Consider the following 27595-nt stretch of genomic DNA (forward strand, 5'->3'; position numbering starts at 1 on the left):
GCAGGTTGTGTGGGATGGTGCAAAAGGTGCATAAAAAGCAGTAGAGAAAGTTTTCCATCTGCACTTGGGCAGAACAGCAGGAGAATAGTGAGGTGGAAAACTCAAACCCAAAGGGCTCCTTTGGCAGAGAAAATGCCTCCCCAATCGGGTGCTAGTGTGGGAAAGCCAGAACCCGGTTCAGACGTTGGACAGTTTTTCACCTGGGGGGAGATAGAACTCCGCTCTGGCAAGGGTAAATCCAAGGAAGACAAATGGCTCGTCATCAATAGGAAAGTCTATGATGTTAGTCAGTTCTTCCGGCGGCACCCTGGAGGAATGAGTGTCATCAGTCACTATGCGGGACAAGATGCCACGGTGAGATCCTTTGGTGGGAGTTTGATCTGTTTGGAAGGACCCTAATCCTATCTCAGAGGATAGGTGTACTGTATGAGCATGGACCCAGGCTCATCTCCAGTAACCCTCAGGTAACCCTCAGGAGCAGATCTGGTAAAGGCCAGAAGAGCACTGCCAGTGCAGAAGCTATAGGCTATCTTGAGATAGCCTATACTATCTTAAGAAGTATGGACCACTTGTTTGACACTGTGTAAAAAAGCTTCACATGAATATAACGTCCCTGTGGAACTCTCTCCCTAAAGAAATTAGAACGGCTCCATCACGAATTCCTTAAAAAAACCAACAACAACATAAACCTATTTGTGTGAATTAGCTTACGGGGAGTAATGAAAGTAGACTACCACCGATTCTACTTTGAGACATTACTGATAACAAGTAATTTTAAATTCCAGTGCCCTATATATTGATATGTATTTTAATCTGTGTAATTTTGTCTTTTATTGTATGTTTTATATTATATGTCTTATATGATATTTTTATTGATTTACATTTAATTGTTTGTAAATTGTCTATTATGTTTTGTACTGGCACTGAATGTTTGCCATTTTTACTTTGGAAGCCGCCCTGAGTCCCCTTGGGGAGAGAGGGCGGGTTAAAAATAAAGTTTTACTATTGTTGTTGTTGTTGTTGTTTAAAGTATTCTAGGAATGTACAGGAAAGGGTTACTGTGTTTTAGAGTGATGGGAACAAACAGAAAAACCCATCTCAGGAGAAGAAGGGCCCCTCCACATAGCCCTATATCCCAGAATATCAAGGCGGAAAATCCCACAATATCTGATTTGAACTGAGTTATCTGAGTCCACACTCAGATAATGTGGGTTTTTCTGCCTTGATATTCTGGAATATAGGGCTGTGTGGAAGGAAGGGCCCCGAAGTCTGTTAAGAGAAAAAATTGGGCTGTGTTTGGGCATAAATGAGTGGGCTCAATGTAGCATTGGGGAATAGCAGCTAACTGGCTATAGATGTGCAAATGGTCAGGCTCTTTAATTCCTACTGCTTTCTATGGGATTTAAGCAGTGTGGCCATATGTCAGATTATGTCCTTGGGCTTGAAGGAATATCCAAAACATTATCTGCTTTGAACTGGATTATATGGCAGGGTAGACTAAGATAATCCAGTTTAAATCAGATAATGAGGATTTTCTGCTTTGGTAGCCTGGATTATCTGGCAGTGTAGAAGGGGTCTAGAAGATAACTCAGTCTGGGCATGTCTTCTTCATTAATGTATCGATTTTACCCACGTGGGGGGGGGGGGGAGAGAATTTAAATTAACACCAAATTAAAAATTTCAGTGTTTTGAGTATTTGCACTGATACATACTCTTCAAACAGTAGATACGACTGTGTAATTTTGTTCTAAAGTTTCTTCCATTTCTGGGGTATATATTTACAAGAAATGAAATATTATCATTTGTGGTGTGTTAAGTAAGGCTACTAGTACACCCATTCTGTGTACACGCCTCTAGAGATGAAGAGTAATTTGCAGAGGGGATGTTACATTTCAAATTCATTTTACTTCAGCTGTTGAGAAAATGATATTAATGTTAAAACAGTCATCTCAGGATCATCTCAGGTTTGATTGTTTTTCTTTAAAAGAAATACAGTGTAAAATGAACTCTGAATTGAGTTTGGCAAATTAAAATTTACAGATGTGAAAAAAAGCAACATATGTATTCAAAATGGATTTGGTGGAATCTGATTTCAATTTGTACTCATTTGCAAATGGCACTTCCAACTTTGCATTTTGTCTGGAACCTCCTGTCTGTCTAGGAAGAAAACTCCAAAGGCACAGAGTAGAATTAGTCTACTTGCAGATGAAAGGACAACATTTTTTCCCTACTTACATACTTTGTGTGTGTTTTATATTGTATGTTCCTTCTCACCTTACCCGAGAAAGCATCACTTTGAGGACAGGGAAAAATTTCTTAGACTGTATTTTCACTGTCTTATATCCCAGAATTTGATCCCAGATTATTTCCTTTTTCCAGGTTATATGGCAGTATAGACTCAGATAATCCAGTACAAACTATATAATTTGGGATCAGATCCTGGAATATAGGGCAGTATAGATTCAACCTGAGCTTCTCTAATATTCTCTGCTATTTTGTTAAGAAGAAGAAAATACTGTTTTTTAAAGGGCACATCCACACTAATTGAAACCAACATTTTGTGCACCTTCTTTCTGATTTTATATTGAGTTGAAAAACAAACAAACTGGGGATCAAGTATAAAAAGTCTCTGATTGTTTGAGGAGCTGATTCTGGGATAGACAAAACTTGCATGTATCTGCAAGATAAACTCAAGTTGGATTTACACTCTCCTATATTCCAGGATCTAATCTCAGATGATTTTCTTATCCCAGATTATCTGGCAGTGGAGATTGAGGGCTCTTCTACATATGCATTAAAACCTTACAGGAAGCAGGTTAAAAGGGGGACAGTGGCTAAAATATGTTTAGCCAAAGTGCTGGAGGAATCAGGAGGAATCGGGTGAAGGGCTGGAAAATATATTTTAAAGGTGCCCTTTAAGCCTGGTTCTGCCGGAGAAACACACAGCTTTCCATGCTTGTGTATCCCAGCAGTTGTGGAAAACCCATGCTTTCCTACACTCCTCCTGTACATTACTGAAAAGCCTGAAACAGCTGATCAACTGATTAGCAGTCAGAGACACAGGTGGCTCAGGGATGTACAAGTGGAAAGCAAATACAACTCTCTCAAATTCTGTCTTTTACACTTTGTAAAGTTAAACAGAGCTTGAATTAACAGTTAGAAAAAGACAGAGATCCAAGGGAAGTTTTTTGGACCTCATATGCGCTGGACCTCATACGCACATATACACATCTCTGGAGAGATTTTTTTTAAAAAAAAAGCTTCCAGCGGATGTTTCCTGTTCATAGGCGCCTATGAATGGCAGTCCCATTCATATAGGGAAACCCAGCCTTTTATATTACAATGCTCACTAACCCCTCATACAGGAGAGCCTACATGCTGACTAGATTTAATATTATGCCATCTCGCTCCATAGAGGAAGACTCAATGGTTTACCAAGCGATAAGAGGGTTTGTCCATGTGGCTCAGGACAGCTGGATTCCATCCCGCATATTCTTCTGCACTGCTCACTTTACCAGGAACCAAGATCTAGCTTACTACCACACGTTATAGATTCCTTGAAAAACCACCTGTCTGTCTAGTGACCCAGACAAAGTAATTATGCTTTTAAACTGTCAAGATTTTAACCATTGCCTTTCAGTAGCAAGGTTCCTGAATGAAGTCTGTAAACTAAACATGTAGCAAATGTGAAGTTTCCTTTTTATAATTTATATTGCATTTTATACTGTCTTGTTATATATGCCAATAAAGGCCTATTGGATTGGATTGGATGTTCCCTGTTCGCCCTCCATCTTAATCCACTTCAAAAAAAAAAAAAAAAAAAAAAGCTGTGAGGACAGTGGGACTATGCAGCAGGACAGATAGGTCTGTGTTTGGACTCCTTTTGTGGTCCCACATTTTAAAAACCCACTTCTTTGTCCCGTGTTTTAGTGCTGTCTGGAAGTGCCCTGAGGCCCCTTCTACACTGCCATATAATCTAGATTATCAAAGCAGATAATCCGCATTAAATGAGTCTACACTACCATATAATCTAGTTTGAAGCAGATAATCTGGATTTTATATGGCAGTGTAGAAGGGGCCTTAGTTTGAGGACCTCTACACTAAACCATGCTCTCTCGTTACTATTCTCCTTTAAGGCATCACTAAGGCTGCCCTATATATCAGGATCTGATCCCAGATTATCTGGTTGTGTAAACTCATATAATCCAGTTCAAAGCAGATAATCTGGGATCTTATCCTGGGATATAGGGCGGTGTAGATCCAACCTAAATTGAACTGTCTCAAACAAATGGGATACAACAACTATGTCACATTTTATCAGAACTGAGGTGAAGCATCCTGCAAAATTAAAATGAGCAACATCAGTCTTGAAACTACTGGGAATAGGTTTGCCAAGCTTCATACATTCCTGTGCTTTTTTTTGTAGAAGAGGGAATTACAATGGTGTTATTTACAATGTTTTTGTTTGCTCAACTGTTAAAGATACAGGAATCCTGACCTGTATTTCATCTAGCAACCCTAGCAGTGTACCTAGTTACTAGCTACATTGCATGCAGGAGCAATAAGGCTTTGCCCCCCATAATAATTTTGTTCTGGTAAATGAAGGCCCCATCTACACTGCCATATCAAATCCAGATTATCTGCTTTGAACTGGATTACATCAATCTTTACACTGCCCTATAAATCAATCTTTACACTGCTAGCTACACTGCTAGGCTTGCTAGAGGAAGTACAGGTCAGGATTCTTGTATCTTTAACAGTTGTGCAAACAAAAACATTGGAAGCAACCCTCTTCTACAAACAAGCACAGGAATGTATGAAGCTTGGCAAGCCTACAAGGCAGTTGGTGCTGAAGTTATTCTAACTTTCTAGCATTGCAGAGAATGAGACACCGAAACTTGTTCACACCTCCCCTAGAACTCTTCTCTTTACTATGCATATGTTATCCTGGGAACTTTGCTTGCCCTTTTTCTTTAGATGCTTAAATTCTAATTCCAAATCTCAATTAAAAATTAAGTTGATTCAGTATTAGAAATTTGGCAACTGCAGGAACATTTCATTGGGTGAGGATGATTGAGAATTTTTATGAGGCAGACAGTACCTTCATTATGCACTGGTACAGCTAATGGCAAAATCCAGTATGGAACACACTGGAGCTGGATTTTCTTTATTCTGAAGCAACAGAACCCATGCCTTTGCAGTGAAAAACTGACTCAATAGTCTGTGGCTGGTTGGGAAGGATCCCCTGCTCCTGAATTGATCAAGATGTTTACATACCAACCTTGGGAAAAGATGGATGGTATGGAAAGAGATGCAGATAAAGGAGAGGAGAGAAGAAGCATGTTTTTGCATGTACAAATGTGCCTAGTAGAAAAATGTGAATTATTTGTGGATAATTTTGAAAATCCAAGTCAATAGGCTTGGGGGGGGGGGGGGCAGAAACCCAGAAAGAAGACACTGCCACTGATCGAGTGGATGAAATCATGGGACCTTCCAAAATCTATGTAGGGCAGATCTCATTTGTTTTATATGGCACCAATTGGCGGCACTGGGCATGAGAAGGACAGCTTTAAGGAAGCCATTAATTAAGAAATGGTAATGGTGAAGCTAAAAGCAGGTGTCACCCAATGCACATGAGGATGGTGATGGTTATGATAGTTGCGACTTATCATTATCTAGCTTCCCCTCCTTAACAAATAAGCATCAAAGGATAATGACTAAACTGTTTCTGGCAACCTGTTTTGGCACTGCAGAAGGGAAGGCATGACTAGTAATAGATTTACCATTGTGGTTAGGTGTGCTTAAGCACAGGACCCCATTGGCTAGGGGGGAGGGGTCCATGTTCCTGCCAAAAAAAAGTTTTTAATGATGATTTTGCTTGTGTGGTGCAATTCTAAATTTGAAGGCATTATGTTTTTGAGTGATTCCAGACATAACAATAGATTGATAGTCAAAGTAGGGAGTATGCCACAAAGTAGGCAGTGTGGGCCTACCAGGTCTGCCTCCTTCAGGGCCTCATAACGTAACTAGCACAGGGCTTCATTTGTCCTAAATCTGGCACAGGGCATGGCAAGCAGAGGAATGTTTCTACCTTCCTCGGAATGTCTATTCCACCACCCACAACCTCATTGCATACTTTTTTGTTAACACCTTGCAAAGATGTTACACTGCTATTTTGTTCTTTCCTTCCTTGGTGGCTTTTAAAAGCCCCCAAAGAAGGAGCCTCCATCACACTCTGATGCAGAGAGTTCCACTGCTGAACAGCTCTCACAATTAGGAAGTTCTTCCTAATTTTCAGGTGGAATCTCCTTTCCTGTAATTTGAAGCCATTGTTCCACATCCTAGTCTACAGGGCAAGCTTGTTCCTTCCTCCCTATGACTTCCCTTCACATCTTTATCCATGGCTCTCATCATGTCTCTTCTCAGCCTTCTTTTCTGTAGGCTAAACATACCCAGCTCTTTAAGCCACTCCTCATAGGGCTTGTTCTCTAGACCCTTGATCATTTGAGCTCATATAAATCCAGGATAGCTCCTTTAAAGTTAATAATAATAAATAATAAAACTTTATTCATATCCCGCCACCATCTCCCATCTGGACTCAGGGCAGCTTACAAAATAGAACACAGAGATTTCATACATAAAATACATAATGCATAAAATAAAATACATCAACATGAAAACAATAATACATTACATAAACCAGGTGTATAAATTGGATAAAACAACCTCTATTAAAAATAGAATCAGTTAAAAGATGATGATAATAATAATAATGATAACAACACTTTATTTATATTCCGCCCTTCTCACCCCGAAGGGGGCTCAAAGCGGATCACAGTACATATACACGGCAAACATTCAATGCCGCTTTGTATAGACAATACACAGATAGAACAGAACAGGAGGTGCCATGGAAGGTTGGGCTTGAGTCCAGGGAGTGCTGTTGCTCCATCCTCTATGACGAAGAGCCGTCAGGACTTCCTCCATCCTTTTGGTCACCCAGCATTCTCTGATCTTCCTTCTTTATGGTGTCGTAAAACACCTCCCCTGCTTTTTTAGCGGTACCTAATTTCTCTAATCGCAGATAAAGCTGTTTTCGAATTGCTTAGGTAAACAATGAGCTAGGGCTGACAGTTGGCCACTCATGCCAACCCAGGGCTTTGAACTTGCAACCTTTTGGTCGAAAGATCTTATAATTGCTGATGATTTACCAGCTGTGCTAAACCTCCGGCAGCACCAATATAGCAGCACAGCTGAATTCACAGAATGTATATATAAAGTCCTAAGTGATTGACAATCAATTCTGGTTAGTATCCAAATATTATAGAATGCCTACTAGAAAAACCAAATTTTTAATTCTTTCCTAAAGTGTTTTAGTGTAGGGGCTTGTCTAAGTTCACTGGGGAGGGCATTCCAGAGCCAGGGGGTCACCACCAAGAAGTTCATCTCCCTTGTCCCCACCAACTGCACTAAAGACGGAGTTGGGACCAAGAGGAGAGTCTCCGTGGCAGATCCTAGACCCCGCACCAGTTAATAGGGGAAGATGTGGTCACAAAGAAAGGCTGGACATAAACTGTGTAGGGCTTTATAGGCAATAACCTGCACTTTGAATTGGGACCAGAAACTTACCAGCAGCCAGTGGAGCTGGTTCAATAAGGGCATGGTATGCTCCCTAAAATTAGCCCCAGTTGGTAACCTGGCTGCTGATATTTGTTCACACTAAAACCCAGCAGAGATTAATGCCCTAGGGAGATGGAGCCACCAACCTGCACTGTTGCAGTGATACTATGAATCAGAAAGGTTACGCGTGCCTTTGGTGGTCATGTGGTGAGTTGATAGTAATTGTGGGGAAATTGGGACTATAGCTATTTAGGGGAAGCTTATCGATAGGGAAGAACACAAAATATAGGAAAGAAGGGGGGAAAGGAGTGAAAAGAAGCCAGAAAAGTAAAAAAAAAAAAATCAGTGATTTTTCCTTAACCAACAGTCCAAACTGTCTAAGAAACCACAATTTTAAAATTGCACACAGACACACATCATTGCATTTGTGCTACACAAATGAGTGAGGGCATACCTTAGAAATTGTGTTCTTGCTTCTGGATCAACCAGGATGTTCCATGGGTTGCTTAAAGAAAATTTGCCCCTGTCACTGCCAAAGTCTATATTATTTACTAGCCGTCCCCTGCCACGCGTTGCTGTGGCCCACATGGGGGTTCTGTGTGGGAGGTTTGGCCCAATTCTATCATTGGTGTGGTTCAGAATGCTCTGTGATTGTAGGTGAACTATAAATCCCAGCAACTACAACTCCCAAATATCAAGATTCTATTTCCCCCAAACTCCACCAGTGTTCACATCTGGGCATATTGAGTATTCGTGTAGAGCAGGGGTCCTCAAACTAAGGCCCGGGGGCCGGATACGGCCCTCCAAGGTCATTTAGCCGGCCCTTGCTCAGGGTCAGCTTAAGTCTGAAATGACTTGAAAGCAAACAATAACAACAACAATGCTATCTCATCAGCCAAAAGCAGACCCACACTTCCCATTGAAATACTCACACATTTATATTTGTTAAAACTGTTCTTCATTTTAATTATTGTATTGTTTTTAAGTGTTTTTTCCCTACAAATAAGATATGTGCAGTGTGCATAGGAATTCATTCATGTTTTTCAAATTATAATCCGGCCCTCCAACAGTTTGAGGGACTGTGACCTGGCCCTCTGTTTAAAAAGTTTGTGGACCCCTGGTGTAGAGTTTGGTCCAGATCCATCATTGTTTGAGTCCACAGTGATCTCTGGATGTAGGTGAACTCCAACTCCAACATCAAATCTTTCCAGTATTTTCTGTTGGTCATGGGAGAACTGTGTGCCAAGTTTGGTTCAATTCCATCGTTGGTGGGGTTCAGAATGCTCTTTGATTTTAGGTAAACTATAAATCCCAACAGCTACAACTCCCAAATGACAACACCAATTTTTTGAGTGAAGGATGTACATTGGGTTGTTAGGTGTATCGTGTCAAAATTTGGTGCCAATTGCCCCAGTGGTTTTTGAGTTCTGTGAATACCACAAACGAACATCACATTTTTATTTATATAGATTTCAGACATTTGTATCCCATCCTATCTCAACCTCCGCAGAGGGACTCAGGGCGGCTAACAACCTAAGGGCAGCTAAGCACATTGGTCTTCTACGTTTCACATGTCATGTTTTTGTCTGTTTCCTAGGATGCTTTTACAGCTTTCCACAAGAATGAGACTCTAGTGAAGAAATACATGAATTCGCTGCTAATTGGAGAACTGGCACCTGATCAATCCAGCTGTGAGCCCACCAAAAATGTAAGTTTAATTATTTCATCCCTTAAATTGACTATTTGGGAGAGGAAATGGAAGAACAGATTTTCGTGTGAAAGATTAATTCCTGGGCTGAGCCATTTTAGTTTTGGAAATGTATTAAGCTGGGCCATTTGCTTAGAGATACCTTGTTCCTTAATTCTATTCGGTACATACTTGTGTTGTGCCATTGGGGAACCACAAGGTTTCACCAATGAAGCAAAATAGATACTATAGTGTACCTAGTCCTGTCCTAAATTAACTAACATGTACTAGAGGTTCTGAAGAGTCTGGCTGTAGGATCCCCATTGTTATGGCACAGCTTCTGTCAAAATCTTTCAGCAATGAGTTTCCATGGAGGACTAAATGCTATCTTACATTGCTCTAGATTAGAGGAAAGCGCATCCCCAGAACAATTGCACTTTTCAAATGGAGCTGGAAGGAATAATTCTGCATCCAGCTGTCAAAAAAAAAAAGACATTGGAAATGCTTTATGGAATCATCCAGAAGTTTGTGCAATGATCTAGATGAACCCTTGAATGTAATGATCCCTCTGCCTTGATCTTCAGTTCACTCACAGCCTAGCCACAACTATTCACTCACACTCCTTTCTTTCCCCAGCAAGAAGCTTCAGATTAATGTGTCACAAGTTACACTTGAGACTAGTAGATTCCATCAACCATGAGTATATAAACTGCCCTAGGTGTTCTTTCTTTATGTCCTCCAAGCTGCAAAAAGGCTGTTATTTATATTCTCATCTTGCTTGTGAACATCTCATAAACATCTGAGGATTGTGGAAAACAAGATCCTGGGTCTGCATCTTTTAATGTTCTGAAGCAACATGAGTTGTATCTCCCATGAAGATGCAGCTTAGCAATTGTTATTTCTCCATAGGAAATGCTCATCAGTGACTTCCGTGAGCTACACGATTCAGTGAAGAAGACAGACCTCCTGAAGACCAATTATCCTTTCTTCATCTTCATGTTTCTCCATGCTTTCTTGCTGGACATTGCAGCCTGGCTTATCATCTGGTACTTTGGATATTCTTGGAGAACTTTCCTTGCCGGTGTTGCAGCATTTACCATAGCACAGGTAATAGAGCTTTACACATGGTGTAATAGTATTCCAACACTACTCTTCCACCCTCTAGTTCTTTAAAACATTCCCTCTATCCATTCAGTTTGTAGCAGTGAAATTTCAGTCTTTTTTTTATACACAAATGTGTGACATGTGTGACACTGACTTGTGTGTGTTCACCTTGAGTATGTACTGTCTGCACTGGCTTATATCCATGTTCTAGGGGTCTTTCCTTAACTAAACAAATGAGATCATTGAATGCAAATCAAATATTAAGCCAAACACATGCACACACTAGGGTTTCTACTGGATTTCCCAATAGTTGTGGATCCATAAAATTAATTTTTCAGTGATGAGTCAACTCATATGCAAAGCCCATTCATCCAGTAAGCCCACCTAAATTGCAAATGTCACTAGGATTCAGGCTATAGATCAGGCATAGGCAAGCTTCAGCTCTCCAGGTGTTTTGGACTTCAGCTCACACAATTCCTAACAGCCTCCAGGCTGTTTTCCCATGCCTGCTATAGATAATAACACTGATGCTAATAAACCGAATGCATAATGTAATGCTTGCTTGCACTGCGCAGTAGTCTTGGAATTTGGAGCTGGATGGGGTGTTTGGCATTCTCTTCAGAGCAGAACTACTCTTATGACATACTAGGTTACTGAATATGAAGATGTCTTGCTATGCCTTGTAAGTTATTGGCATGCTATGTGAGTTGCTTTTCTGTCTGTTTCAGCCTGCTATAATTGCTCTGTTATGCAAAGAAGGGGTGAGAAGCTCCTTGTGGCTGGGAAATTCGGTTCTGTGACCAGTTTTTTTTAATTAAAATATCCTGTGGCACCCTTGAAAACTAGATTTTCTGCTTTGAAAACCTAGGTTTAAAACTGATAAACACTCCCAGAAATGCATTATCAGTTTCAAAACACTCCCTTCACAACTTGATGTAAAAGCAGAAGTTCTAGTTTTCAGTGGTGTGATGGATGGTTGTCTCTACCCAAATCATGACATTAAAGCGGCAAGAGGTATTCAGACATGGGATCTCTGCAGACATTCCTCTTTTATGGGACCTTAAACACTGCCATAGCCCTGTGGTCAGAATTCATGCCAGTGTAGTTCCCATTCTGCTACTCTATTTTTAATTACGTTAATTTTATTTCTGTAATTTACTTCTAATATCAGCACATATTAGTAAGAAACTAATAGACCACAATATGACCAAAAAAAATCTCAGAAGAGGTCCTCTCAAAAAAAGTCCAGTGGTTTGGAGTATCAGAGGTATCATTTGCAAAAGTAGTCAGTGACTGGAATATCTCAATAAACATGCCAGTCCTAGGGCCCTTCCACACAGCCATATAACCCAAAATATCAAGGCAGAAAATCCCACAATATCTGCTTTGAACTGAGTTATCTGAGTCCACACTACCAATGTTCCAGTTCAAAGCAGATAATGTGGAATTTTATTCAACTGTGTGGAAAGGGTATCTGCTTCCTGCCTAAGAACTTTACACTTTTATTATTTTTCATTCAGGGCCCCATCCCACAGTTTCCTCCACCTTTAAGATCTGCTCTCTCAATATGTTTCCATTCCTTAGCAATAACAATTTTTGATAAGACTAATAAAATAGATATATTTATGATGCAGATGATGATTTAAATTTGCAAAGATGTATAATAATAATAGTATTCCATCATTGTTAACCTAGAGCTACACACTGTTATGTATCCACCGTCCTACATAACCATTAAGGTCTATATCAGGGGTGTCAACCCCATTTTCATTGAAGGCCATATAGCCTTCAAAGGGGCGTTGAATCCATGAATGGAGAATCCATCTAGCTATCATTTTTTTACATAGTCATTGGTGTTCTCTAGTTTTCACCTACTTTGGTTCCCTAGATGTTATTGAATGACAACTCCCATCTCTTTTGATTATATGTCCTGTGGACTGGGGAAATTGAGAATTGCAACCCAATGGCACAGGAATTTGTTTTATTATGTTCAGTATCTGTATCCTCAAATCTCTTTTAATCATATATGAATTAAAGTTCAGTTTTGTTCATATGTTCTGAATGCTGATACTGCAATACTGAAACAATTTCATTTCATGCATTAGTTACATCAATATTTTGATGTGTAACATTCATGGGACAAGTCTTATTAACAGTTCATGTTATGACATGAACTGAGGCCATGGGTATGCATATAGATATGAGCTATTTTCCTGCCTCAATCATCAGGAGTGATGGATCTTCCTTCTCCACCAGTTGTCAAGCCTTAGAAGAGGCAACTACTGTTGCTGCTGCTACTCCTTACTAGACATGTCCGTGAAATTCATTCTTACAGTTTCTTCTGTTTCTTTCATGTGTTCCATTTATTCAGAAGCACAGAATGGGAAGCCCGCTCTCCACACAAAACTCACCTTGACATAAAAGTCTGCTTTTGTGTGGAGCCGAAATTGCGCACTTCTTCTCTTTCTTCTCCTCCCTCCCTCATACCCACAATGTCCTGCATTCACTCATGAGAGTCGTGGCTGGGCAGCCCCACATCCAGACCTCAGCATCAGGGTGGAAGGAATCCTCTTGTGTGTGTGGTTGGGTGTGTGACTGAAGGCACTCATCTGCAGGCACATGCTGACAGGTACGCACGTGATCTCAAGGCCTGCCTGCGCTAAACCACACACACACACACTTTTTCCAGGGAGAGTGTATGTGTGCCATGGGGTGTGCAGGCACAGACAGATGCATGTGCATTGCTGCAATCCAGAGCAGGGAACGAGGCCCTCAGATAACTATCCACCACACTTGGCTGTGAAAAACAATCCTTTTTTATTGAAGAAAAATGGTTACAAAATAAAGGAAAAATGCAAGTCAAAAGCCACAGCAAAATCAGCAAACATGAATTTAAATGGACAAAGCAAAACCAAAAGCCTCACTGGGAAAATACTGGAATCTGTTAGCAATCCACTAACCATACTTGATATCCTAGAAATCTTCCTAAACTATGGCCAGGGAACCGGGAGAACTGCCAAGGTCTTCATCAATTCTGAAACGATGCCTGAACTGAGGCAATCAGCCTGGCGTATTGCAATTAAAACTCAAGAATCGGTTCCGAGAACCGCCCTTCTGTTTTGAAGCCAATGTTTTTAATTCTTGATTTCGGGAGGATCGACGCAAACTGAGTGTTTTACTTCTGTCTTCCCAAATTTGGCCCCTTCTGTTGTCATTACAGTTAACAGGTGCAGAAGGGAGAGAAAGTTCAAGGTCTCCCTCTGAAACATTCTCAGGAACACTGGTACTTTCATTTTCCAAATCTACAGAAGTTCCTTCCTCACTAATTTCAGGAACATTGGCATTTTCCAAACCTACAGCAGTTTCTTCCTCACTAATTTCAGGAGCATTGGCATCAAAAGGTACATTTCCACTAGCATCAGTAAATATACTTTCATTAGCACCAGGAGGAACAAACAGAGAATCATGTTCAAGTTCAAACTCAGGCTGAACCCCAACATGCATTTTCCAGGCCTGCTTGCACCCTGCCACACACACATTCTCTTTCCAGGGAGTGTGGGTGTGTGGCATGGGCATGCAGGCAGGCTGGAAAGCTTGTGAACATCTGTCAGTGTCTGCCTGCAGCCAGGTGCCTGCACCTGCCACACTCTCCGAGTGGAAAGGAGGGCGGGGCAGTGATTCCTTTCACCCTGATAAAGCATACTTGCTGAGGTCTGGATGTGGGGCTGCCTGGCCATGACTCCCATGAGTGAATGTGGAGGGGAGGAGGAGGAGGAAGAGAAGAAGTGCAATTCTCACACACACACCTGCCAGTGACTGCCAGGCAGCTGAGCACCATGGGCTGATTTTTGGCCCTAAAACAAAAGAAATGAAAACTACCCTCCCAATTTCAGGAGGCTTACTGAAAAAAGATTGGGCCCCACAACAAAAGCCCAGAAACGAAATGCGACAAACTTTTACCTGAATGCACATGACTATTCCTTACCAGCACAGAGGGAATTAAGCAATTAAAATAAAGAAGAATCAATTGGTCTGTGCTTGTGGTACTATTTCAGGATGCCCTTCCCTTGGAGACCTGTTGACACTGACACTGGCTTTATTCCAGTGCCAACAAAAAACATCGGGGGGGGGGGGGGTTAATTAAAGAATTTAGAACTTTTAAAAGTTCCTCTAAAATTTACATGTGCAAAGTTTTAAAAGTTATGAACTTTAAAAAGTATTCAATTATATAATATGTTTTAGTATGTTTTAATTATTTTTAATGTTTGAGATCCTAAATAGTTGAAATTCATTTTATTCTAATCAGTGGTTCTCAACCTGTGGGTCCCCAGGTGTTTTGGCCTACAACTCCCAGCCAGTTTACCAGCTATTAGGATTTCTGGGAGTTGAAGGCCAAAACATCTGGGGACCCACTGGTTGAGAACCTCTGTTAGAGATCTCATGATATAGAGCCACTCTGAATCCCTTGGCGAGGGATTGGGCAGGGTATAAAACAAAGTAAATAAATAAACAGAGCAGGATTAAATATTTTAATACAATAAAATAAATGAAATTGAACACATCACCTTGAGGTTTCTATTTTATATTCCAGAACCAGTATGGGTATCTTCAGCATGACCTTGGGCATGTTTCAGTCTTTCAGAAGCCCAAGTGGAATAGACTGGCTCACCTCGTCGTGGCAGGCGTCCTTAAGGTAATGCAAAGATTGGTTAGGAATTTAGGAATTTATCACACCAAACAGGCAAATCACAATTACAGAAGGATGAGCATCATTGCCTTGCTACTTCATCACACTAGAAAATAATCCACTTAAAATCTAGTTTCTGCCTCCTGCAGAATTCTGGGGTTTGTAGTTTAGTGAGGCTGTCAAAGGCTCCTCCCTAAGCTACAAATCCCAGAACTCTACAAGAGGTAGCAACTGGATGTAAAGTGGATTTATTCTTTAGTGTGACGAGGCCTTTGGACTAAGTGCACAGTACTCCATACTCTGCTCTGCTAGTGGGAAGCAGCCTGAAAAACACAAATTATCTCTTTATGATCTTCTGTTTTGTAAAAAATGCCTTCCAATGATTTCCTACTGGAAGAGCAAGTAGTAAGCTCTCAGTTATAACAGTTATAAAACTGTCACTCTACAAAAACTTATGCTACCAATTTTGTTCTGTGTTAGTATCTAAGCACAGCAAAATCCCTTTGAAAGTCTGGTTCTGGTCAGAAAAAGGTTGGGAGGTTGCTTGCACCTTTCTATGTTTAAACAAGCATTCGGTTAATCCGTTGCAACGAATTATGATGACTAAAGGACTGGTAATCATAGACGATGAATTTGGATTGCAACTCCAGTTACGAGATGCATTGGATGGTTATTGGTGGCCCAATAATTTGTATTGTATATGTGTTTTATGCTTTTAAACTGAATATTGTTGTTTTTTAAGTGTTGTAAACCGCAATGAGTCTCCGATTTAGGCTGAGATATTAGTGGTATACAAGCGCATTAATAAATAAATAAAATAAATATACAGGAAAGACAAGAAAGAAACATAGGGCCCTTCCAAACAGCCATAAAACCCAGAGTATCAAAGCAGCTAATCCACAATATCTTCTTTGAACTGGATTATCTGAGTCCATACTGCCATATTATTTATTTATTTATTTATTTATTTACTGTATTTGCATACTGCCTTTCTCAGCCTATCGGTGTCTCAAGGCGGTTTACAACATAATAGTATACACAACAGTATATCACAATACAATTTAAAAACATTACAATTACATAAACCACAACAGCAATAAAAACAACATCATTGGCATCTTCTTATTTTCAAGCATTGTCCAATTCCATCGTCAATCATCAATTTCCTATATCATTTATCCATATCCGTTACTCTGTGTTTGTGAACACTTGCTCAAACAGCCACGTTTTGACTTGCTTCCGAAATGTTTAGAGGGAAGGAGCAGATCTAATCTCTCTAGGGAGGGCGTTCCATAGCCGGGGGGCCACTGCTGAAAAGGCCCTGTCTCTCGTCCCCGCCAAGCATACCTGTGACGAAGGCGGGACCGAGAGCAAAGCCTCTCTGGACGATCTAAAGGTTCTAGATGGTTCATAAGGGGAGATACGTTCAGACAGGTAAGTTGAGCCAGAACCATTTAGGGCTTTAAAGGTTAAAACCAGCACTTTGAATTGTGCCCGGTAGCAAACTGGCAGCCAGTGGAGCTGGCGCAACAGGGGGGTTGTATGCTCCCTGAGAGCCGCTCCACTTAGCAATCTGGCTGCTGTCCGTTGGACCAGTTGAAGCTTCCGGACAGTCTTCAGAGGCAACCCCACGTAGAGAGCGTTGCAGTAGTCTATACGGGATGTTACGGGAGCGTGGACTACCGTGGCCAAGTCAGACTTCCTAAGGTACCACATATTGGTGGTAATCAGAATAGGGTGGAAAGGTTTTGGCAACATTAGAGCACTTTTTAAAAGCATCACACTTACTTCATTTATCTGAATTTATTCCTGCTCACAGCTGATAAAGTAGGATCAGATGTCATGCTAACATTGCTGGCTATATGCTGAGACAAAGAAAAGAGAAGTAACTTAATTTACATGAATTACATGAATTAATTTCTGCTCACAGCTGATAAAGTAGGATAGGATGTCATCCTTACATTGCTGGCTATACGCTGAGGCAAAGGAAGGAGAAGTTCCTTCATTTACCTGAATTACCTGAATTAATTCCTGCTCACAGCTGATAAAGTGGGATAGGATGTCATCCTAATATTGCTGAGGCAAGGGTAGGAGAAGTTATTGAACAACTCCAATTCCTAGCCCTTTCACTAGCTACATGCCGCTGAGGCAGATTTGCCACCTTCAGCTCATTGAAGGAAAGCTGATACATAAATATATTGAAGTATTGTTTCACATTTTACAGTGATAGTACCAATGCCTCTTTAACTGTAATGGCTCCATCCTAAGGAATACTGGGATATGCAGTTTAGAGGGATGCATTTACTGAGCCGCCCCAAGTCCCTTTGGGGAGAGGGGGTGGGATATAAATAAAGTTTATTTATTATTATTATTATTATTATTATTATTTAGAATTCTCATCTAGAGTGCTCTGGTGACTCCCCATACTACTTATCACAATATCCCATAAGATGTGCTTGTGCTTTGAAATAGTTCTGTGTAGTTTAAAGGGGACTGAACAAAAACAGATGACTGAGTGAAGTGTGACAATTCAGATTTATATGTCAAGAGTAAACATATGATATGGCTCTTCCAAAATATAAACAAAGAATCGGTGCTTTTATCAAACATGTATATGCAGGGTGGGCCACCCAGCTGGTGGAAGCATATGCATAACCAGCATCATGCCAAACCCAACTGCTTCCGCAAGGACCCGGACCTCAACATGCACCCGCTCCTGTTCAGCCTGGGGAAGACACTCTCTCTGGAGGTGAGTAAACTGGAAGTCCGAGACCACTGTTTCTCAACCTGGGGGTTGCAAGGGTTTTTTTTTAAAGGGATTGCCAAAAAACAACAGAAAACACATATTTTTGATAGTCTTAGGAACCCCTTTGGCAGAGAAGGCTGAAGATCTCTCCACCTGTCCTTCTCTTCCTTTTTGATGTTTGTGAACTACAACTCCCAGATTTTTTTTTTTAAAAAAAATAGCCCTCCCAACCCCACCAGCGTTCAATATTGGCCATGTAGGTAGTGTGCCAAGTTTGGTGCAGATCCATTGTGGTCTGGGTTTAGAGTGCTCTTTGATTGTAGGTTAACTATAAATCCTAGCAACTACAACTTCCAAATGTCAAGGTCTATTTTTCCCAAACTCCACCAGTGTTCACATTTGAGTATATTGAGTATTTGTGCCAAGTTTAGTCCTGACCCATCATTGTTTGAGTTCACAGTGCTCTCTGGAGGTAGGTGAACTACAACTTCAAAACTCAAGATCATCATCACCATCACCATCACCATCTTTAATTACTTATTAATCGCCCTCCATCCGAGATGCTCCAGGCAATTTACATAGCAGAAATTATACAGGATAAAACACATACATACAAATATTAAAATTAACATGGGTCAAATGCTCTAGTAAAAAGCCAGGTCTTAAGTGCTAGGGTAAAATGCCCTAAGTCACGCATGGCTCTCAAATAGGGAGGCAAGGAATTCCATAAGTCAGGGACAGAAATAGAGAAGGCCCTGCGTCTGGTGCTTTCCAAGTGCACTTCCCTAGGACCCAGTATATAGAGCAAATCACGTTGGGATGGTTGTGGCGACCTCCGATGATGGTAGAAGGAGAGACGGTCTTTAAGATACAATGGACCCTGACCATATAACGTTTTAAAGGGACCAGCATATTATACAAACCATGATACTCAATTGGGAGCCAGTGTAGATGCCGCAGCACTGGTGTTATATGGCATTTCATGGGCATTTTTGTGAGTAACCTGGCTGCAGCATTTTGGACAGATCAATGCCTGCCAAACCCTTTGAGTATTTTCTGTTGGTCATGGGAGTTCTGTGTGCCAGGTTTGGTTCAATTCCATCATTGGTGGAGCTCAGAATGCTGTTTGATTATAAATCCCAGCAACTACAACTCCAAAATGACAAAATCAACCCCTCTCCCTGACCCTCCCAGTATTCAAATTTGGGCATATTGAGTATTTGTGCCAAATTTGGTCCAATGAATCAAAATACATCCTGTATATCAGATATTTACAATGTTTCATAACAGTAGCAAAATTACAGTTATGAAGTAGCAATGAAAATAATTTTATGGTTGGGAGTTATGACAACATGAGGAACTGTATTAAGAGGTCATGGCATTGGGAAGGTTGAGAAACACTGTCCTAGATTATCTCAAGTCATAGTAAAGGAAATACAGTAGGTGAGAAGAATCTACTCCTCTAATTAGGGTGAATGGATCTGACTATTTTTGGCTGTCAGTTCTTTATCTGTCCATTCATAAGTTTGCTGTGTCCCATTTCTGCATTCATCTGTGATTTAAAAAAAAACAAAAACCCACCAAACTGCCTATATTGATGTTCGGTTTTGAACATACTGTCTCTCAAAATATCTCCGCAATGAATTACATTTAGGGTATACATTCTCCAGCATCCCTACACTTAATGAGCTATCTAGGCAACTGTAAGAGAAAATAAGCTGATGGACACAGCTCCACAGTTCCATTTGCTATCACTTCAATCCTGACCAATTAATACTGTAGCTTTTGGGTGAGGCTCCTTGGATTTCCCCCTCTTATCTCTTTTTCTTCATCATTGTCCACAATTTTGAGGTTTTGAGGTTTTGACCTGAACTGCTAACTATAAACATTATAAATTGTACCCAGAAATTCTTGAATTTCTGTTTTCCCTTTGCAGCTTGGGAAAAAAAAGAAGAAATATATGCCTTATCAGCACCAGCACAAATACTTCATTCGTGAGTATCTCTGCCATTTTGTGTAAGAATCTAAATTTAGCTGCTGCTTGCCACCATCCACAAGGTCATGCTTATTGGTGGAGCAGGACAATTGTGTAAGGGGTTGATAGTAGTAACACTTTGATAAAAGCATGGGATCTATGGCAGGCATTCATTTGCCAGGATGACTTGAGAAAGAAAGGAGCAACCTTTCATTTCGACTTGATTGAAGATAAGGTAGTCCGCAGTGAAAGAAATGGCTAACTTTTGGTTTCTTGTATTCTCTTTTTTATCATAGTCTTAGCCCCAATTACATTCGTTATTTTTGTCCAAGTGATTATATTCCGCTTTGCGATTCAGAGGAAAAAATGGTTGGTAAGTAACCTGCAAGCATGTCATTGCACTGCTTTTGTGGGGTTGCTGTACAAAATGAAATAGTGCTTGACTGTGTGGTCACTGCTCATAGGCAGCCACTGAAATATTTCTTATTCTGCCATTTCCATCTCATCTGCACAAAATGGAGAAACTATAAAATATGGGGGGAGTGGGGGGAAGAGACAGGGTATAAATCAATAAATAAATCAGTTTCGGTTTAATTTGAAATCAGCTTTGATCTCCATGTAAGTTTGGCATTTTGGAGAAACAACTGATTTCTGTTTGTTGTTTACATTTTTTCCTAAGTTGTGAATAGTTACTACGAATAGTTTTCTTTACCACTTTGCCATCATTGCAACATAGGACAAATTTGAACAACAGATACAATTAATTTGAAAGCAATCATATGTGAATTCTGATGTGTGGATTTCTTGTTATAGTTTTTGATATTCCTTTTGCTATTCTATTCTATTCTATATACAGCCCCCTAGTTATATGATTGTTGCTTTCTTTAATACCCTTTAGATTTTAGCCGATTCATTTGCATTCCCTCACAGTCAAATGACTTACATTTTCATGAATTCTGCTGGGAAAATGAGCTCAAGCACAATTCTTATGTGAGGACTGACAAAGCTGTCAGTTTCACTTCTGTCCCATCTACCCTGACATAGAAAATCCAGATTATCTGCTTTGAACTAGACTTTATGGCAATGTAATAATAATAATAATAATAATAATAATAATAATAATAATAATAATTTATTTATACCGCACCATCATTTTCCCAAAGGAACGTGAGGCGGCTAACATGAGGCCAAGCCCAAATAATTAAAATAAAGCAAAGTACAAAGTAGACGATATCGTCTACAAAGTAGACGATAACATCAAATAAAATGCTTAACAAAACATAGTAATGCTAACAATAAATAATAATAAAAAATAACATAATAGAAACAAAGTATAAAATGATAAAATAATTAAACAAGGGCAAGCTGGGCTAAATGCAAAGAGTAAAAATTGTAAAACCTGTGGGCGAGATAGATAGATAGATAGATAGATAGATAGATAGATAAGATGCTGTGTCTAATGGGAAACTCATATAATCCAGTTCAAAACATATAATCTGGATTATCTGATTTGATAATCTGGATTATATGGCAGTGTAAATCCAGACTTCATCTCACATTCAAAGTTTGTGAATGTGGATAAATTCTAGTGAAGGGGGTATCTTCCCTTATTCCTAGCTCCCCTTATAGTGTTGTTTAGTTCGCATCACTTTACTACCATCTAGTGGCGAGTGATTTATGAAGATGTATATTGAAGCACCAGCAGGAGTGCCCAATGCATAGTGGTACACAAACCACATTAATCATCCTGCTGGCTCTGTTGTGCTGTTGTAACATAACAGCAGATCTCTAGGGATAAAGACATGATGAAACTGACCAATTCTAATTCCCATATATTTAAATCCACTAAGAAAGATATGACTCCCATTCAGACTTCTGGCGCATGTATATAAAACCATGGACTTGGTGGTCACCATGACTGCTACAGCACTAATCTTCCATCCTTTTTTATTGCTTGAACATTGTTTTTGTTTGTTGGCAGGAGCTCCTTCTTGTTGTGTTGTACAATATTCGTGTCTGCCTCATGTACATTCCTTTGATGGGATTCAAGAGTTTCATGGCATTCTACTGGCTGGCCAGGTAACAATCACTGTGCAAAACTTTGTTCTGGACTGCCAATGCTCAAAGTTTTAGGAGTATAAAGTCAGGATGGGTAGCTCTCTGTGTACATGGTGGCTTCATTAAGTCAGGAATGATCACACCAACCAGAAAAAAGCTCATGATGGCCTGTAGAAACAGCCAGATCCATGATTCACAAGCCAGACCATGCACTCTGACTGATTGGGCTTCAATTGGATATCACCCACAGACTTCCAATCATAAAGAAGAGTTGGGACTTAGATGTATCGAAAGTCTTGCCCACATAAAATAAATAGACTAACAATTGATGCTTTTGGATGTCAAGCCACAATTTTCTACAATTCTAGCTTCTTATTAATATGCCAACATGTTGGTGCTGCTGTGTTCAGGGCAATCACTCCAGCTATAAATTGGACCAGCTTCACCAACCAAAGCCCAAGTTTGACAAAACCTCTGCTCTTAGCGACCCCAAAAGGCTCAATAAATTCTCCTTCCTAAAGGTATCAACACTGAGAACTTCCCCCTGTAAAAAGGTGGTCGATCTAATGAAGGCCTATGGGACATTTCAATCCTTAACCCCATAAATAAGTATGGGAAAAAAGAAACAAGGTTGCAAAAGATAAGAAGAATAAGGGAAATGGCTGCTAGAATGTCTGGAGAAAGTAAACATTTAGCAGGGAAGCATTTGTAATGGGTTAACCCTTTATAAGACTTCAGAAGGCAGTTGAAAAGTTGGAGAAAAACCTTTTTTGTTTAAGCTTTGAACGAATTAGCTCCTTTAAAATGGTCCATCTCTGGCTGGATAGTGATGTTTTGTTATTTGATTCCTTAGGTTTTTAGAAAGCAACTGGTTTCTCTGGATCTCCCAGATGAATCACATCCCAATGAACATTGACTATGACCAGAATTTAGACTGGGTCTCTGCCCAGGTAAGAAAAAGTCTGATACTGCATAAGGGGAATCATTTTTTAATTCAAATATATTTATTCATAAATATTTTAGGGCACATAGTTTCATAATAAAGAGCTGAGTTATATTGCAATTTCTTATTTATTTTATTTATCATGTCAGAAGTGAATTGAAGGTACAGTTGTACTGTATTTAAAAACACAAAGTAAAAACTTGGCATTATACTAAATGTCCTTTGACCAGTAGCTGGTCACTTGGGGTGCCTCTGGTGTTGCCATAAGAAGGTGCTCCATTGTACATGTGGCAGGGCTCAGGTTTCATTGTAATAGGTGGTCTGTGGTTTGCTCTTCTTCACACTCACATGTCATAGACTGCAATTTGTGGTCCCATTTCTTAAGGTTGGCTCTGCATTTTGTGGTGCCAGAGCACCATCTACTCAATGCCTTCCAAGTCATCCATTCTTCTGTGTGCCCAGGGGGACATGAGAGAAGCCTCCCTGTAGGATCACAACACATCCAGACATCCCCTGAGCAACGTCTTTGTAGACAGCTGATTCTCTCATGCCAGAAGCAATTTGCAGCATGCAACCAAACAAGTAACTTGCAGTATGCAATTGCCAAATTGTTGTAATATAAGTCCTTCAGTAAAGCCCAATGTAATGTCTAATGCAGTGGTTCTCAACCTGTGGGTCCCCAGGTGTTTTGGCCTTCAACTCCCAGAAATTCTAGCCGTTGGTAAACTAGCTGGGATTTCTGGGAGTTGTAGGCCAAAACACCTGGGGACCCACAGGTTGAGAACCACTGCAAAGTTGTTAATTTCAGTAGGTTTTGCTACTGTCCACAGTGTCTATGGTAATTTCAGGGGTGTGTCTCTTGCAAATATGGGGGAGGGAGGTCTAACTCTACTGAGAGCACTGCAAGAATAACATCCTGTGTTAAGGCTCATCTCGCAACCCTATTCTCTTGGGGAGTAAGTTCCACTAAAATCAGTAGAGCTCATTTCTGAATAGGCACCCATGAGCTGACTTAAGTTAGTATGCTACAAGGTGAATTCTGAAAAACAATTATAGCATCTATGAAACACAGGTGTATAACCTTAAAATCCCAGAAAATAGAGAGTGGCCCCTTATCTTTGAAAGATACATTTGTGGACTTCACATAGATAAGCATAAATGCAGATAGCTGTGAAGCCTATTGAAATGAAAGATTTATGGCCCTGAAATACCATAGAGCAGCCAGGGAGGAACTAGAAAATGACAAGAGAGGACGTAGTTTCTTGGACATGGATAAATGAAACCATAGATATTCGTCCTGAAGATAATGTGGTTGCATCCATACAGTGAAGGGACCTGACAAGCATTCCTAGAGAGTTTCAGACTACAAGTGGGGTGCAACATCTCAAAATGCCCTCCCCTTCTCAAGTCATAAGCTTAGGACATGATTACCATAATACTGCCAATTCAATCAAAGAGGAAAGAGTGCTTTCCAGGTCAAGAACACTAATGAAGAAGTCTAGTATCTGCTGGCAATGAGAAAATGACTGTGATTTCTTCTCCTTCCTTAGCTTGCAGCAACGTGTAATGTGGATCAATCCTGGTTCAATGACTGGTTGAGTGGGCACTTGAATTTCCAGATTGAGCATCAGTGAGTATGATATATGCAGTGAGAGAAAGAAGTTGGATAAGAAGTTGAGATAGAATATATTATTCAGCATAAATGAATGCATCAAGGAAAGGCCTTCTTAGGGCACTTCCATACAGTCGTATAACCCATAATAGAATAGACAAAATCCCACAATATCTGCTTTGAACTTGGGGCACTTCCAGAAAGGCAGTTATCCCAGGATCATCTGTGTTTTTAAAACACAGATGTTTCAGGGGGCCTGTCCACACCCACCCCAGAAAGTAAGTGCATGCTGTCTGGGGTGGGTGCCCAGATGCTCTTGTGGGACTGGCCCACGAGAACATCTGGAAGCCCTACCCTGCCTCCCCCAAAGCCCCCAAACCCCCTTTAAAAGTAAAGAAAACTTACCCGGTCTCCAGTACAGTCTTGCAGCAGCTCTCCCAGTGTGTAGAAATGACATGCCAGGACAGCGGGGGGGGGGGGGGGGAGAGGAAAATCGGTCCCCCCCCGTCCCCCCCGCTCTCCTGGCATGTCATTTCTACATGCCGGGACAGCTGCTGCAACACTGTACTGGAGGCCAGGTAAATTTTCTCTACATTTAAAAGGGGGTTGGGGGCTTTGGGGAAGGGGGGTGGGTATTCCCCCAGTTTTACGAACTAATTTAGTCTGAAAAACTGTGGGAATGGTGTCTGGACTGTAGTCTGGACACTGGAAGTAGTGGGTTTATCCAAGAATTATCTAATTAATTGTCCACAAACCAGGGTTGAATGTTAGAGTGCAGGGAACCCTTTGACGGAGATCAAATGCTGTTGGATCAATGAAGGAGCTTTGTCATGTCAACTTGAAAATCACCTCTGCTTTTCTTTCTTCAGCCTTTTTCCAACCATGCCTCGACATAACTATTGGAAAGTGGCTCCTCTGGTGAAGTCTCTCTGTGCCAAGCATGGTGTTAAGTACCAGTGCAAACCTTTGCTCACAGCCTTTGCAGACATATTGCGGTAAGCATTTATTAATTCTTACGTCCTAGTGGAAGAAGCCTCAGAGAAAGACCAAAGAAGGATGAAAGAGAGAACACCCTGTGGAACATGCATTATATGAGATTGAAAAGAGTCTGTTTTCCTTTCCTTCTGCAGGACTCTGAAGGAATCAGGGGAGTGCTGGCAGGATGCTTATTTCCACTGATAACAAGAAGCTTTCAGAAAGAATCAGCATGCTGAGTGGCGTTGTCCTAATGCAGAAAATGGATGAAATCCATTTGTATTTATTTAAATATGCATTCAGATTCATGTGGATTTTCCCTTTTCACTGCAACTCCCAGCAGCCCCACTCAGCATAGCCAGTGGAAAGGAATGGTGGGAGTTGCAGTCCAACAACTGAAGCCTCACAATTATTAACCCCAGCCTAAAGCCTAAAAGAATGGAGACAATGTTCCATATCCCACTAGGCTCAACACAACTGGCTTGGAAAATCACAAAGGGGTAGGGAGACTTCTGTATAGGTCAACTCCACAGAAACAATTTGAGGAACTTATGGCAATTTTGATCTGCTACTTTTGTGTAGAATGTAATGCTGGATTCCCTCTGAAGGGATATGAGATCCAGTGGAAATGTGGTAAAGTATAAATATGTACCTCCAAAATCTGCTCCAATTTTGGCCAGCTCCAAAGGCTACAAGGGAAGAGAAGGATATTGCATTGTGCTTGTGCTGTAAAGCCAACATCACAATGGCTTTCAGTCCTTTTAAATGTTGGTACTGTTCTATGTAGAGGCCACAAGGGGGCACTAGAAAGAGAAGGATAGTCCATTTTATTGGGGGGGGGGGGAGAGATGGAGGAAAATCATCCCCCTCCCCACTTCCCATTTCATAAACTAGGATTGTTTCCATGTCTGTGACATGGGTGTGGGGAGTAACAGGAAAACAAGAGGAAATTGTTTTATTCCTTCAACCCACCCTCCAGCCCCATAAAATGGACTACCTTTCTCTCTCTAATGCCCCCTAGTGGCCTCTGCCTGGATAATAGAACAGTACCTAAATTTTAACTGCTATCATCACCACCACCACCACCACCACCACCATCATCATCATCATCATCATCGGCATTACTTTTTGATGTGTATTTCTTAGCAATAATTGCATATGTACATGCTTTCTTTTTATCTTATTGAATATGAATGTTGCCAATCACCTTGGGTGAGTCATAGGTTGAAATAAACAAAACAATGTATGTATTTAAACACTTTAAAATGTTTTACAAGAAATTCCAATTCAAAACAAAGATATCTGCTTTTTTTTAAAAAAAAAAAAGTCACAGGATATTGTTCAGTTCAAATTACTAAGAGGTACCTGAAGCCTAATATAGGCAGTCACTGGGTTACAAACATGTTGAATTTGTATGTAAGTTGGAACAGGACAAAGCTGGCTCTTCGGCTTAGAAATGGAGATGAGCACCACACCCCAGAGTCAGACATGACTGGACTTAATGTCAGGGGACTACCTTTACCTTTTTTTAACTTCAATCATTTTTTAAAGTTTTGGATAGAATAAGGAGGGGTTAACACCCCTATAAGGTTTATTTTGATGCCTGTCCTGTTTAAAATATTTCACCTGGATTTTGAAAATATTAGCTTGTGGAAAGAAGAATTGGTGATAAAACATCAGTGGAGACAACTTTTCCCTATGATAACTTTCAGGAGTGAAATTCCTTTCATAGGGGTAGATTTCCTCTCAATTCCTGTTGTCTTACCCCTATTTGTAACTAGGAGTTGTATGTAAGTCAAATGTCTATAACTGGGGGATGGCCTGTACTCTGAAGGCACCAGATCCAATCTGATCTTGGAAGCTAATTATGGTGGTGGCAACATATCCTACCAAGTTCACATTCCTGTTTATTGCCTTTGTGACATGTTGCTACTGCATTGTATTCATGTTTATTGTCAGCCACCTGAAAGAGTTGAGAAGTGGGCTGAGAGAGAGGGAGAGTGGTAGATAGCTGATAGATAAATAGTTCACAGATTGCATATCTCATTGTTTGTTTGTCAAGTTAGGAAACTGGGTTGTTGTAGGTTTTTCGGGTTATATGGCCATGTTCTAGAAGCATTCTCTTCTGATGTTTTACCTGCACTTATGGCAGGCATCCTCAGAGGTTGTGACCTCACAACGTCTGAGG

At 40.5% G+C, this 27595-nt stretch overlaps 1 protein-coding gene across 1 annotated transcript; it reads left to right on the plus strand.

The window, feature by feature from the left end:
* Nucleotides 1-27555, plus strand: LOC132763112 (acyl-CoA (8-3)-desaturase-like). The gene is made up of 12 exons (XM_067462554.1): nt 1-354; nt 9218-9328; nt 10217-10414; nt 15003-15104; nt 17719-17847; nt 19781-19838; nt 20116-20192; nt 21801-21898; nt 22731-22827; nt 24371-24450; nt 25302-25427; nt 25563-27555. The coding sequence occupies exons 1-12, from the start codon at nt 133-135 to the stop codon at nt 25609-25611; spliced, it is 1347 nt and encodes a 448-aa protein (XP_067318655.1). The 5' UTR covers nt 1-132; the 3' UTR covers nt 25612-27555.
* Nucleotides 27556-27595: the final 40 nt, after the last annotated feature.

The sequence above is a fragment of the Anolis sagrei genome, chromosome 1, assembly GCF_037176765.1.
Source record: "Anolis sagrei isolate rAnoSag1 chromosome 1, rAnoSag1.mat, whole genome shotgun sequence".
Classification (NCBI taxonomy): Eukaryota; Metazoa; Chordata; class Lepidosauria; order Squamata; family Dactyloidae; genus Anolis; species Anolis sagrei.